At 46.4% G+C, this 12,939-nt stretch overlaps 1 protein-coding gene across 1 annotated transcript in view; it reads right to left on the bottom strand.

Moving 5' to 3' along the window:
- The window catches only part of PCDH15 (protocadherin related 15), a 314,817-nt gene that overhangs the window by 26,328 nt on the left and 275,550 nt on the right, over positions 1–12,939 (bottom strand). Inside the window, exons 28-29 of the mRNA XM_069018835.1 lie at positions 10,654–10,742; positions 982–1,158 (exon numbers count right to left, since the gene is read on the bottom strand). Coding sequence (XP_068874936.1) covers positions 982–1,158; positions 10,654–10,742 — 266 coding nt within the window. The remainder of the gene's footprint in view (positions 1–981; positions 1,159–10,653; positions 10,743–12,939) is intronic.

Below are 12,939 nucleotides of genomic sequence, written 5' to 3'. Positions count from 1 at the left end.
CAGTGATGTTTCCCAGCCTCTAAACTCTGAATATCTGCAGAGCTTCCCTAAGCTGTGGTTCATGTGCACTCCACCAGGAGCTCAGGAGAAGAAGCCCTTTTCCCCCTTTTCCAACCCCATTTCCCCGCAGTGGTTCACAGCCTTTTCTTGCCAGGCTGCTGAGGACGTGCTCAGCACAGAAGGGCCAGGTGGGGTTCTCACTCAGATAAAAACCAACACCAAGGTGAAACATGCAAAAAAAAAAAAAACTCAGAAAAGGGTTTTTTTCTTTAGAATAGAGCCTGATTTGCATTTTGAAGAGCCTGATCTCCTATGTGGAGGTGTACACTGGAACATGCCTCATTGTCTGTGTTTTACACAAGGTGCAGAACACCCTTCCCTTCCCTTCCCTTCCCTTCCCTTCCCTTCCCTTCCCTTCCCTTCCCTTCCCTTCCCTTCCCTTCCCTTCCCTTCCCTTCCCTTCCCTTCCCTTCCCTTCCCTTCCCTTCCCTTCCCTTCCCTTCCCTTCCCTTCCCTTCCCTTCCCTTCCCTTCCCTTCCCTTCCCTTCCCTTCCCTTCCCTTCCCTTCCCTTCCCTCTCTCCCTCAGTTCCCAAAGAAAAGAAGAAAGGACTCATGCTCCAAACAGAAACTGTGGGAAGCCTGAAGGTCAACACTGCAGCACCAAAGCCCGGAGATCACACAGGGCTTTTGGTACACAGGAAGGAAATTCCTTGGAGGAATTCCAGCAGGAAGCTCCTCCACAGGGTGGACAAAACCTGTTTCAAGCAATGTCTGAATCATGTGCATTGGGACAATTTAGCCCGAGGCACTGGACTGAACTAGGACACGGCCAATTCCCAAGCCATCCATAGGGGATATCCATGCAGCAGCTGCTTCAATGGATTTTCCTATTCCCATTGCGCTGAACCAGTTTCCGAGAGAGCAACAGATTCCCAAACAATCCATGGAAATAGAGGGGGAGTAATAAATGAAATACTCACTTAAAAAGTTCGTTCCTCATGATGGCTCTGTTGGTTTGCGGGTCGATGGCGTAGACCATGAGGTCAGACTTGGTGTAATCCTCCTCGGAATATCCATCCCCAAACCTCCGTGCTCCGATGGATTCCACCACGACCGTCGCACCTGGAATCTGGTCTTGGACGTAGCGTTCCAAAATCCTAAAGGGAAGATGGAGCCAGAAAGCTGCAGTGATTGATTCGTGGCACTGCCCACAGCCCAAATGAGGTACTGATAGGCAAAACTGCCAGGGTAAGAAGGATTTTGACCTTCAGAGCACTTTTAAAATGGAATCCCTGCTCCATAGTACCTCTGAAGTGCTGAACTCCTGGGAAAAGCTCAGCAGTGCTTGGAGAGGTCTTCAGAAAATGTGTCCTTAAGTCGAGCTCTTTGTATTTATGACCCCAGTTGAGTTTTAAATGGCTCACGGGAAACACCACCTGTATTTCACACAACCACCCCTGTCATCCTTTTATTAAGTTATATGATTCCAGCACTTCCATTCCAGCCTTCCATGGGGTGCATTCCATAAATTCTCACCCAGAGAAACAACCACTTGACCGATTTTTGGTGGGATATTTCATCCAGCCCTCCGATATCACACATTTCAGGGGCTGCGATACCTACTGCTCCAAAAGGCACCAGGTTTTACAGGCAGGAGGAAATTGGAATATTGGGCTGACAGGTTTACCACAGGAAATAAAATCAAATAAAAGCAGCAGGATTCCACGAGCTGGGGAAAGAAAGGCTGATAGAATTCAGAGATAACAACAATAACAACAAAAACAACACTGCCATCCAGACTTGCTAGAGGTTGATGAGGTCTCCAACGTGGGACCAAACCAAGAAAGGTTCACTCAAAGCCCACAGAAAGTTTGATAAACAAAGGCATAAAAGCAAATATCATCAACTCTGGGCAAAAAAAGGAGGGAGAAATAAACCAGAACATTTGGAAGTCTAAAGACTTATAAGAAAATATAGAATATCGTCAGAAAATCAAAAAGCAGTAGCTGAGCTGGAAGGCAAAAGCAAGGGAGTAAGAGGGAATGTGCTGCCTGATCCATCCAGGATGCACCAGGGTGTGGAGGAAGACACATCTCTCACAAAAAAAGGACATCAGTGACTTTAAGAAGTTGCTTCTTTAACACAAAACCTTCTTGCGGTTGCTGAGGTGACATTTTTGCTGTTGTGGCTTTTTTCCTGACACAAGATTTCCACCAGCTCCTGATTTTTCCAAGACTCCTGATTCACATTTGTCCAAGGAACATCTCTTTGTGTGGAAGTTTAGTGTGCCCTAAAAACTCGTTGTAAGCTTTAAAGCTTTTCTATAAGATCTTGAAAAATCCAGGTGTGTCAGAGGCAGGTCATACCCGAGGAGTGAATATATGGAATTACTGCAGAGAAAATAGGGATACAGATTGGCTGGCACGGTGCTCGTGGAGCGGTGTCCTCTGAACAAGCTCTCCTGTTGTTTGCAGATACTGAAAACTCTGCTTGTCTCTGCTTGTGGCACGCTCTGCACCAGCAGCCAAGGTGAGGACCTGTCACAAACACCTCAGCAACAATAATTCCCTCAGGGAAAACCTGATAGGACCAATCTGGGATATGGAGATTATTATAAAACCCCACCAAACACAAAGGGAGTGTAAATGGTGAAAAAGAAACCACAACCATTCTTAGGAGGGCGTTTGGCACAAGGTGTCAGGCAGAACAAATATGGGAAGGATTTGCCTCCATAATTAGCATTTAATCATCTCCTCTTGCTGCAGGAAGAGATGCTTTTCATGGAATCCCAGAATCCACCCTGTGCCCGATGCCCACCTTGTCCCCAGCCCAAGAGCACTGAGTGCCACCTCCAGCCCTTCCTTGGACACCTCCAGGCATGGGCACTCCAAAGCTCCCTGGGCAGCCCCTGCCAAGGCCTGAGCACCCTTTCCATGCAGAAATTCCTGCTGCTGTCCAAGCTGAGCCTCCCCTGGCCCAGCCTGAGGCCGTTTCCCCTTGTCCTTTTCTGTTTCCTTGTACAGAACTCTTATTACACCCACGACAGAAATGCTCCATAAGGTAGGAAGGTGATAATGCAGGGTCACTTCTGGCAGAATAGGTAACAATACTCCCTCAGAAATTCCTGGAATCCTGTGGGAATTCATTGCCTTTGAGAATATCTTTGTCTAAAACATTATTAAAACTGAAGAACAAACAGAATAGTTTGGACAAGGGCCTGGAGTGCCCAGACACAGGGAATGGCTTCCCAGTGCCAGAGGGCAGGGCTGGATGGGATATTGGGAAGGAATTGTTCCCTGGGAGGGTGGGCAGGCCCTGGCACAGGGTGCCCAGAGCAGCTGGGGCTGCCCCTGGATCCTTGGCAGTGTCCAAGGCCAGGCTGGACATTGGGGCTTGGAGCAGCCTGGGACAGTGGAAGGTGTCCCTGCCATGGCAGGGGTGGCACTGGCTGGGCTTTGAGGTCCCTTCCCACCCAAACCTTTCAGGAATTCTGTAACAGGACTTGCTGAGAAATGGGTACATTGCAGCCATTTTTGCAGGAAACCCCACAAAACCCAGCAGAATGGCAGCAGTGTTCAATTTGAAATACACAAATTGCATGTTTAGGTTAAAACAGAGAATAAAATCCCATTGGAGACTGAAAAGCAGCAATTAAAGAATTCACTTAAAAATAGGGCAGTTCCCTGTAGAGTTGTTTGAAAAATCCTTCAGCTGAACTTGTGATGCTGAAAACACTGCAGTGTTTTAGAACTCCACTGAAAGTGGCCACTTGTTTGTAGTTGTACTCACAAGAACCAACTTTTTTTAGATTCCTCCTTATAAGTAACAACAGTGTCAGCAGCGCTGCTGTATTGATCAGCAGAATTCAAATTAAAATGAGCCTGTCACTTGTTAATGCCATGAGGGTCATTTCCATCCTCCCACCAGCGAGAGGTGGAAGCAGGAGCAGAACAGGTGATGAGCCTTCCCAACTGCTCCAGCTCCACTGGAGCAGCTCAGCAGAGAGGAAAATGCCTCCCAGTGCATCCCAGCACAGCTCTCCCAGTTCCCAGCAGTGACACTGGACAAGAGGATTTGCTCTGTCATTGAGGGATCCCGCAGCCCAAAGTTCCCTGAAAATCCTCAGGTGACTTTTTTTCATCTTTAGGTGTGAAAGAAATGGAAAGGCAAAATAATCCAGGGGTGTTGGCCTGCTGAGCTGGCCCTTGGCTGCGGAATTCTGCTCCAGGAAGTCCCAGAATGGTTTGGGTTGGAAGGGACCCCAAAGCCCATCCAGTGCCACCCCTGCCATGGGCAGGGACACCTTCCTCTGTCCCAGGCTGCTCCCAGCCCCAATGTCCAGCCTGGCCTTGGATGCTTCCAGGGATCCAGGGGCAGCCCCAGCTGCTCTGGGCACCCTGTGCCAGGGCCTGCCCACCCTCCCAGGGAACAATTCCTTCCCAATATCCCATCCAGCCCTGCCCTCTGGCACTGGGAAGCCATTCCCTGTGTCCTGATGCTACCCACTCTTGTGAAAATCCCATCCCCAGCCTTCTTGCACGTCCCCTTTAAGTACTGGAAAGGGGCTTTCAGAACATTCCTGAACTGGGACTTTCCAGAACATCCCTGAAAGGAGCAGACAAAAGCCCAAAATCTGGGATAAGGAACCACATTCCTGGCCTGCTCTCAGTGCCATGTCCATGTGTTTATATCCACACCTGAGTTTGCTGTACCCCCTTCAAGGCTACAAAACCCTGCAGAGCACAGGAGTAAATTTAGGGGTTCACCCTGACATCACAGCAGGAAGCTCTTTACTAATTTAACAGGCTGTTAATGTTTTTGGAGCCCACAAAATACTTTAAGAAATGGAAAACAAAAAAATCCCCCAAACATTCTTTCCTTCAGGACTCAAATCACCAAAGATTTGGAGTGAGCAGTGTTGAAGACTCGATATCCTGCATAATTTTTGGCCAAAATTCTAGTTTCCAAAAATAACCTGGTACAATAATCATGACAAATTTGTATTCTAGGTATTTAAAAATACAAATTTGGCAACCGTGCAGAGCTGAGAGCATCCAGCTCCCCCCATCAGCATCAACACCAACTCGTCAAGTGCTTTAATGAACTCCTCGGTTCTGCTCCACTTCAGCCAAATTCTGGCCATGTGGAGTCTTTGTGAGATTCATAATTGACCATGAAACTGCTGGATTTTCAACTGGACTTTCCCAAAGAAACGAGGACCAATTCCAGCCCCTCTGGTGTAGTCAGTGAGAGATTTGGGGGTATACACCAGAGCTCCAGATTCCTTCCTACAACATATGTATGTGCTATAAATTGTATAAATTATAAATTGCATTCCCTGAGAGAGCTCAGGGAAGTGTCTGCTCTTCCTGTAGTGCCTGAGGTTTATTCCAAGCCTAAAACCACCACTTTTTTATAAAACAGCCTTTCACAAAGGTTATTTTTCTATCACACGTGTCCAGCAGGAAGGAGCAGCACTGAGCCAATTCCCCCTGCATAAAATAACATCCCCAATATTCAGAAAACAATGCAGAGTCAATGCCTTTATGCCTACTTACCCTAATCCTGTAAAAGCAGAGAATCAGGAATCATTAAGGCTGGAAAAGGCCTTTAAAATTCAAGTCTCACTGTCACCCCAGCACCACCACAAGCAGATTGGATTGCACACCAGAGAGGAAATTTGCTTTCTTGAACACTGCTGAAGTTGCTTTCCTTCTCTTTGTGCTCATCCTGTAAAATCCTGCCCTCCAAAACCCCTACACACACTCCAACTTTTTATTTCAGCCTCATTTGTCCCAGTCACAGGAGGAACACTGCGCTCATCCAAAGAATAATACCCAGAGGTATCTCCCCTCTGACCCCGAGGACAATCTCCAGATCTCAGCACAAAATGGCTTTTCCTGCAATAGTCAGCAATTCCCGGGGAAAGTGGGAGTTTACAGCTTCATCCCAGAAGCTGTGCACTGCATTAGAGAGCTTTGGAGAGATCCATCACCTCAACAACTCCGGGAGTCACAGAGAGCAGGAGCTCGCTGAACCAGAGCTCCCAGCTGCCAGGGGGAGTAGCAAGTGCAAAAGCTGGAGTTGTAGAAGCTTGGGTCTCTATTACCCAACTTAATAAAGGTGGCCTGCAGTTATTAATCACCCTGATTGCTCAGGAGGGAGGCTGAGGGCGGAACAGGCTCTGTGAACACTGCACCAAGGCATGGGACACTCTCCCAGCAAAGCCAGACTGGCTGGACATGAACTAGGACAATGGTGGCACATGTCCCTCTAATCTATTTATTTCATCAGATTGCATCTATTTAATCTAATTCAATCAATTCTGTTATTATCTAATCTATTCCTTTTCTAAGTGTGCAATTTAATTTGGAATGAAACATTACAGTGTGAAGGAGTGACAGAGAAAAAGGGGAGGGAGGTGAAGTGGAGGGACAGGAGCAAAGTGATCCCAAAATGTTCCTGTCATGGAGGTAAAGGGTAAAGGACAAGACAGCTGACCCCAAAATGTTCCTGTCAGGGAGGTAAAGGGCAAAGGGCAAAGGGTGAAGGACAAGGCAGCTCCAGCTGGACCTGTAACTCAGGAAAGTTTCAGAAAGGCAGGAAACAAAGTGCCACCTGTGGAGAGGGCTCAAGGGCAAGGTCACTGCCACCACCCCAACAGGCAAATGGCCCAGTCAGCTGTAATTAGACTTAATTCAGTAATTACCTGGCAAAAATCATAAAGCACCAGGATGTGACTTCTCCTGTGGGAAAAGTAATGATTCTGAGTGATTTACACCCTGCAGCTGAGATGTGCTAATTTTTTACCAATTCAGGGACTGAGGAGAAGAAAAAAAAACAACTGCAGGGAAATCATCCACATTCTGAAACACTTCCCTGAGGAGAGAGTGTGTTCCAGCTCCCAGATATAAAATTTATTGTCTCATATACTGTGATTAGACATAAAATCCTATATGATGCACAATGTACATGTGAGGTGTATTATGATCTATAATTTACAGCAGTATTTACTGCTGTAGTATTTGATAACATCTCTTTTAAGTGCAGCACAGTTTCTGTGCATTAAAGAGAGCTCCTTTGAGGAATGATGGCAGTCAGCTTTAGAGATGCGAACCATTAAGTTGGAAGGTTCAACGTTCATATTCCAAAAAACTCCCTCAGCAATAACTCCAAGGATCAGCACTTGATTCAACATTTGGATTCTCAGGGAAAAGCCTGCCTGGCCACTTCTGCATTGTGTTAGAGGGTTCAAGCATGGGTTTTCCTTACCTGGGGAACTGCCTCATTCTTTGAAGAGCATAGAATTGAAAGAGAAAAGCATAGCTGAAGTGAGGGGAAAGACCGCAGGAGGCTGCACAGGGAGAACCTGGGGGTCCTGATACCCCAGGGGCAGCAGGAAGAGCATTCCCAGCAGGGCAGGGAGGGATCCTGCCCCTCTGGGCAGCCCTGGAGGCACCTCTGCAGTGCTGTGTCCAGCCCTGGCTCCTCAGCACAGCAGGCCCAGGGAGCTCCTGGAGCGGGGCCGGCGGAGGCTGCGCAGCTGAGGAAGGGCCTGGAGCAGCTCCGTGCCCAGCACAGGCTGAGGGAGCCGGGGCTGCTCAGCCTCGAGAGGAGCCCCAGCTGAGAGGGGCCCTCAGGCCTGGGTGTCCCTGGCTGCAGGGAGGGCTCCGAGCAGGGCCCAGGCTCTGCTCCGGGGCCCAGCAATGGCACCAGAGCACCGGGCAGGGCCTGAGCCCAGCAATTGCCCTGCCCAGGAGGCAGAACTGCTGCCCTGGGCAGTGCCCAGCCCTGAGCAGATTGGCCACAGAGGCTCTGGGCTCTCCTCCCTGGGGCTGTTGCAGAGCTGTGTGCACACAGTGCTGTGCCTGTGCTCCGGGATGGCCCTGCTGGAGCAGGGAGGTGCCACCAGGTGCCCTCTGTGCTCCCTGCAGCCTGAGCCATCCTGGGATTCTCTATATTTGATCCAAACACTCATTTTAAGCCACTCCACTGTTTCAGCTCAGAGGAACTGATGTGACATCTCATCTATACAGGAGTATACAGAGGAATTCACTTCCCAAGACACTTCTCTTCCCTGCAGGATGGGATAAGCTCAGGTCTCTCTTGGCAGTGAGGCTTATCTGACTTTAGGCAGAGCTTTAAGCTGCCATCATGTGAAAACCAAATAATTAAATGCTCTGAGAACTACACTGGGTGTTTTATTCCAGTTGAATTTCAGGAGTGGTACTCGATGATGCCTCTGGGTCACTTCCAACTGAGGATATGCTATGATTCCATGAAATGCTGTTCCTTGCCCAACAAACAAGCACTCCCCAAAACTTCCTTATTTCAAGAACCCTCTGGTGTCTGTCTCCACCAAGTCTTCTGAAGGTGAGGAGCACACTCTGAATTTTCCACCAAGCCTCAGCCTATTTTGTCTGCCCCCTCTGCAGCAGACAGAAATGGGTCTCTCTGCACATCCATAATTCAAGTGGGCAGGAGAAATGGCAAATGTGACATTGATGTGCAGCCCAGAGAACATGAGAAGCTCAATGAAATTAAAGCAGCTGGAGGAAAACATTGAATGGCTGCAAAAGATCCTACTGGAAGTGTCAGGGAAGACAAGTCCATTGTATCCCTCCAAAAACTCCCAAGCCAAATAGTGATGCTTTAAATCTTCTCTTCCCTGCTTTGCTTCCTCTGTGTGGACCATTAACTCCCACCCATCTCTGGCTGTGCTGAGTGTGGAAAAACTGAATTATAGAATTCTTAATACCTCATAACTCCTTGTGAAAATTACAGAACCTGGTATAACTTCTCCTCCAGAGTTGTTTCAACCACTCTTTATTTTATTGTGAAAAACCACTGTAATTCCACAAATGACCCATCTGCCCCCTTCCCTAACATTCCCCATCGCCAACTGTTGGCTAAATGTTCTATTTTCAGGGATTAATATTTGCCAAAATGAGAGGAGAAAGAGCTGAGTAACCTGTGTAGTGACTAATTTAGTTCACAGCTCACAGAATGGTTTGGAACAGATCTTAAAAATCATCTTGTTCCAACTTCCCTGCCACGGGTAGGGACATCTCTCAGTAGACAGGGTTGATGATACAGTTGTTTTATCTGTTAATTAATTACACACTCAATTTTTATAAATTAGTGCATTATTTGAAGTCACAAAACTGCTTTGGCCTGAGACTCCAAATAATTTGGTTTCCCTTTGCCTGTGTGGTTGCACACAAAAAAATCACGAATTCTTATTTTATTTTTATGGGCTGCACAAATTACTAAACCTGCATAAAAACAGGGAGAGGGTGATCTTTTAAATTTAGGAAGAAAACATGAGTAATTTGAAGAGCGCTGTGTAATAAATAGATTTCTCTGGGAAACAGACCTTTGTACACAGCTGCAAAATTATTTTTGAGATATTTGCTCTCTGCAAATATTTTCAGGAATGAATGGGCCAATTTCAAAATTGTAATTCTTCTGCCCAAAGTTGTCCTTCAAAACTTATTCTTAGAAGATAAATTCCCCAGCTGCACTGATCTGTTTGTGAAGGTAAAGACTTCTCAAGCTGATCTGGAGAACTCAAAACCTGCTAATATTGTGAGGTTTTTTAACCTTTTAAAACTCATTCCAAAGCTTTGTTCACTTTGGAAGTGACCTCCAAGGTCACCAAGTCCAACCATCAACCACCACCACCCTGTTCACCACTAACTCATGTCCTCATGTGCCACTTCCACATGGGTTTGAACACTTCCAGGGATGGGGACCAACACTTGCCTGGACAGCCCCTTCCAGTGCTGAAACCACCCTTTCCATGAAGAAATTCTCCCTAAAATCCAATCTAAACCTCCCCTGGTGCAGCCTGAGGCTGTTTCCTCTCCTTTGGTCACTTGTTACCTGAGAAAAGAGCTCGACCCCACCTCAGCAGAACCTCCTTTCAGGAAGTTATTCCTGGTTCTACACACTTCTTCCTTTCAGGAAGTTATTCCTGGTTCCAGGCGATACCTCTTTTCAGGAAGTTATTCCTGGTTCTACACAATTCCTCCTTTTAGGAAGTTATTCCTGGTTCCAGGCAATTCCTCCTTTCAGGAAGTTATTCCTGGTTCCAGGAAGTGCAGTCCCTGTGAGTTCAGCCCATTGCCTGAACAACTTCATTGGTGGTTCTGACATTTGAATCTCTTGGAGCCAACTCCCACCTGGCCCAAAACAAATGGAGAAAAAGGGAACATGCCCCAAATCTCCAGGAGCAAATCCATCAGGAATTTTTCCTAGCCCAGTGAAGACGTGAGGCACTCAGAGGCTTTTCCAACGAGTGGTTGCACCATCAACCCCAAAGGTATTTCCAGTTCCATGGAGAACAACAGGCAGGAGGGACCAGATCTGTGGGAATCTCAGAGGTGCCACTCATTGCTGATTGAAGCGACCAAAAAAGGGACAAAGATTGGTTATAAACTAATTCCTACAGCATTTCCTATCCTGCATTGTCTAATTCCATGACACCAAGTAGAGAAAACTGTCTCTGTGTAACAAAAAGAAGCCAGAAGCGCAAACCTGACCCCTGGGGGCTCTTATTGACCAGATAAAAAATCTCCCTCACTCCCTGATCCATCTAATCCCAAAGCCAGGGAATTGGCTGATATTTGTAGAGGAAATAAATTGATTACCCAATGAGTTGGTCCTTGTTTTGCTCCACAAGGGTGGGAGGAACGTTGGAGACGATCACTTGCATGTCCAACTGATTGACCACGGAGACCTGAGAAGAAAAGAGGGAAATTCAATTGGCACAGCCAGGCACAGCCCCCTCCCTATCCAACAGCAATGGAAAAATTCCTTTCCTGCCTCCACACCATGCCCTGACATCCAGATTTCTCCTTTTAATTCCAAATGAGAGAGCTGGGAAATCTTGCAGCCAAAGCACATTAACATCAGGCAAAGATTTAACTGGAATTGTAATTCCAGGTCTGCGTCGGAATTATGGATTTTTAAGGCGGGGACAGCAAAAGCTGTTCTTAGTTCAGACTTGACTTAGAGAATCCCAGATCTCCCACGGGCTGTATTCAAAATTACTTCTGAACATTTGGGTGGTTTGGATGCCAGGAAAATCCTCCCTTGGAGCCATGCAATGTGCACCAAGGGAAGTGGAAATACAGGATTAATTCCATGAAATCAATGCTACTTTGTTAGAAAATCAGGACGGAAATTGTTCATTTACATTGAAGCGATCAGTGAGAGGTTCTATTTTAATCTCCAATTGTTTTAGCTTCTCCCTCTATCATAAAACTGCACATTTTACCATTGAGCTTTTTCCTTAAAAAAACCCAACCAAACAGGAAAAAATGCTTCTAATCCACTCAATACTTGTGTGCTTTGTTGGAATAAAATTAAATTCCAGTTTTCCCCTGAGGTGTGGAGTGACCTCAGACCAAATCTCTGGCAACTGGTATTTTTTACTACGAAGCCAACGTCACTCCAATCCTGTAGAGGATTCCAGAGGAAAATCTGGAAAACTAGGCAGTGTTAAAGCTGATAAATTTAAAAATCAAGGGTTAGTTGATTGTAAAAGAAATAAACAAGCCCTGATTTTCCAAAGAGGAGCCCTGGAAGCACAGCAGCAGCCTGGATGTGCTTCCACATCAAACACCGATTCACCAGCTTTGAAGCTTAATTCAACTTTTAAATATTTAAATGTTCTTGAAATGTCATCAGATGCCCTGATCAGCACGTACAGGCTCCTGCGTAAGAAACACGGAATTATAATGAGCTCCAAATAAATTGTAGACTAAAATCATGCAGTGGAACTGGAAAGCAATGATTAATTTAATAGAATTAATTATATTAGCCAATTCAAGCAACCACTGTGCACCCAGGAACTGAGAACAGCATAAAGGCAACACCAAAACCAAAGGCAGTAATTCTTTTAATATTGAAGAAATGACAATTATCATCACTTGTTCTTGTACAAAACCAGGGACAAACACACATTCACGACAAGCTGTAGGAAACCAAGGGTGTTGGACAAAAATCAAGCGACATTTGAGGTTTCCATGGTAACATTAACTTGCTTGTTATCCCCATTTGTAAAGGCAGGCAAAGCAGAAAATTGTTGGTAACCTCTAGCCCACAAGTGATATCCCTTTGATCCCAAGCTTCGCTCATTAGGCACTTCCCAAGTTTTAAATCCACCAAGGCAGAGGCTACAGAGCCTTGATCATGATATGGTACCAGTGGATTCCTGGGAGTAGCCAGGACCTGAATGAGGAGGGGCTTTGAAAGCCCCTCAAACCCCAATAAACATTTGATTAAAGATGATATCCATGACATCATAAAGGTGATACCCATGATCTCAAATAAGGATAGTGAATATCCACTATTGACACTTCCTCGGCACCTTTAGGTGCTTTCTTGCAGCAAACTAATTTTAAAATGTAATTTTTAAATCTCTTTCCTCTCACAGATGCTGTGAAGGAAAATTCCATCACATGGAAGCAAACTGTCAGCCCACAGGTGTCTGCCTTGAGCCATCCTGGTGTCATTCCCATGGATTGTCCCCACCAGCATGAAGACCTTTGACCAGGGGATTTGGCAGGTCCTGCTGCTCCCAGAGCTGTGCAAGGCTCTGAAGAAGCATCCTGGTCCCAGTTCTGGTGGATACCTTGCTCTGCTCAGCTTCTTCCCAGTCTTGTCCCTCCGGTGGTGTCCTGCCTCTTCTCCCAAGACCTCCTCCCAGGGCAGTCCTATCTTCTTCCCCCACATCTTACTCTTTTGCATGGGAGTAATTAAATAATTTCCCTGTTCCCTGTGCACTTTTTGAGCTGGTTTTGAAAGAAAAAACACCTGAGAGCCTGAGCTCCTGACCCCACAGCAGGAAAATCCTGTTAAAATCATGGGAAAGGATCTTGGTGTACGAATCACGCTTGGTGCATAAAATCAGAGAATCCCAGAATGGCTTG

This window comes from Aphelocoma coerulescens, chromosome 6 (genome assembly GCF_041296385.1).
Source record: "Aphelocoma coerulescens isolate FSJ_1873_10779 chromosome 6, UR_Acoe_1.0, whole genome shotgun sequence".
Taxonomy (NCBI): Eukaryota; Metazoa; Chordata; class Aves; order Passeriformes; family Corvidae; genus Aphelocoma; species Aphelocoma coerulescens.
Note: the sequence above shows the minus strand (reverse complement) of the source record. Positions and strands in the feature narration are given on the sequence as shown.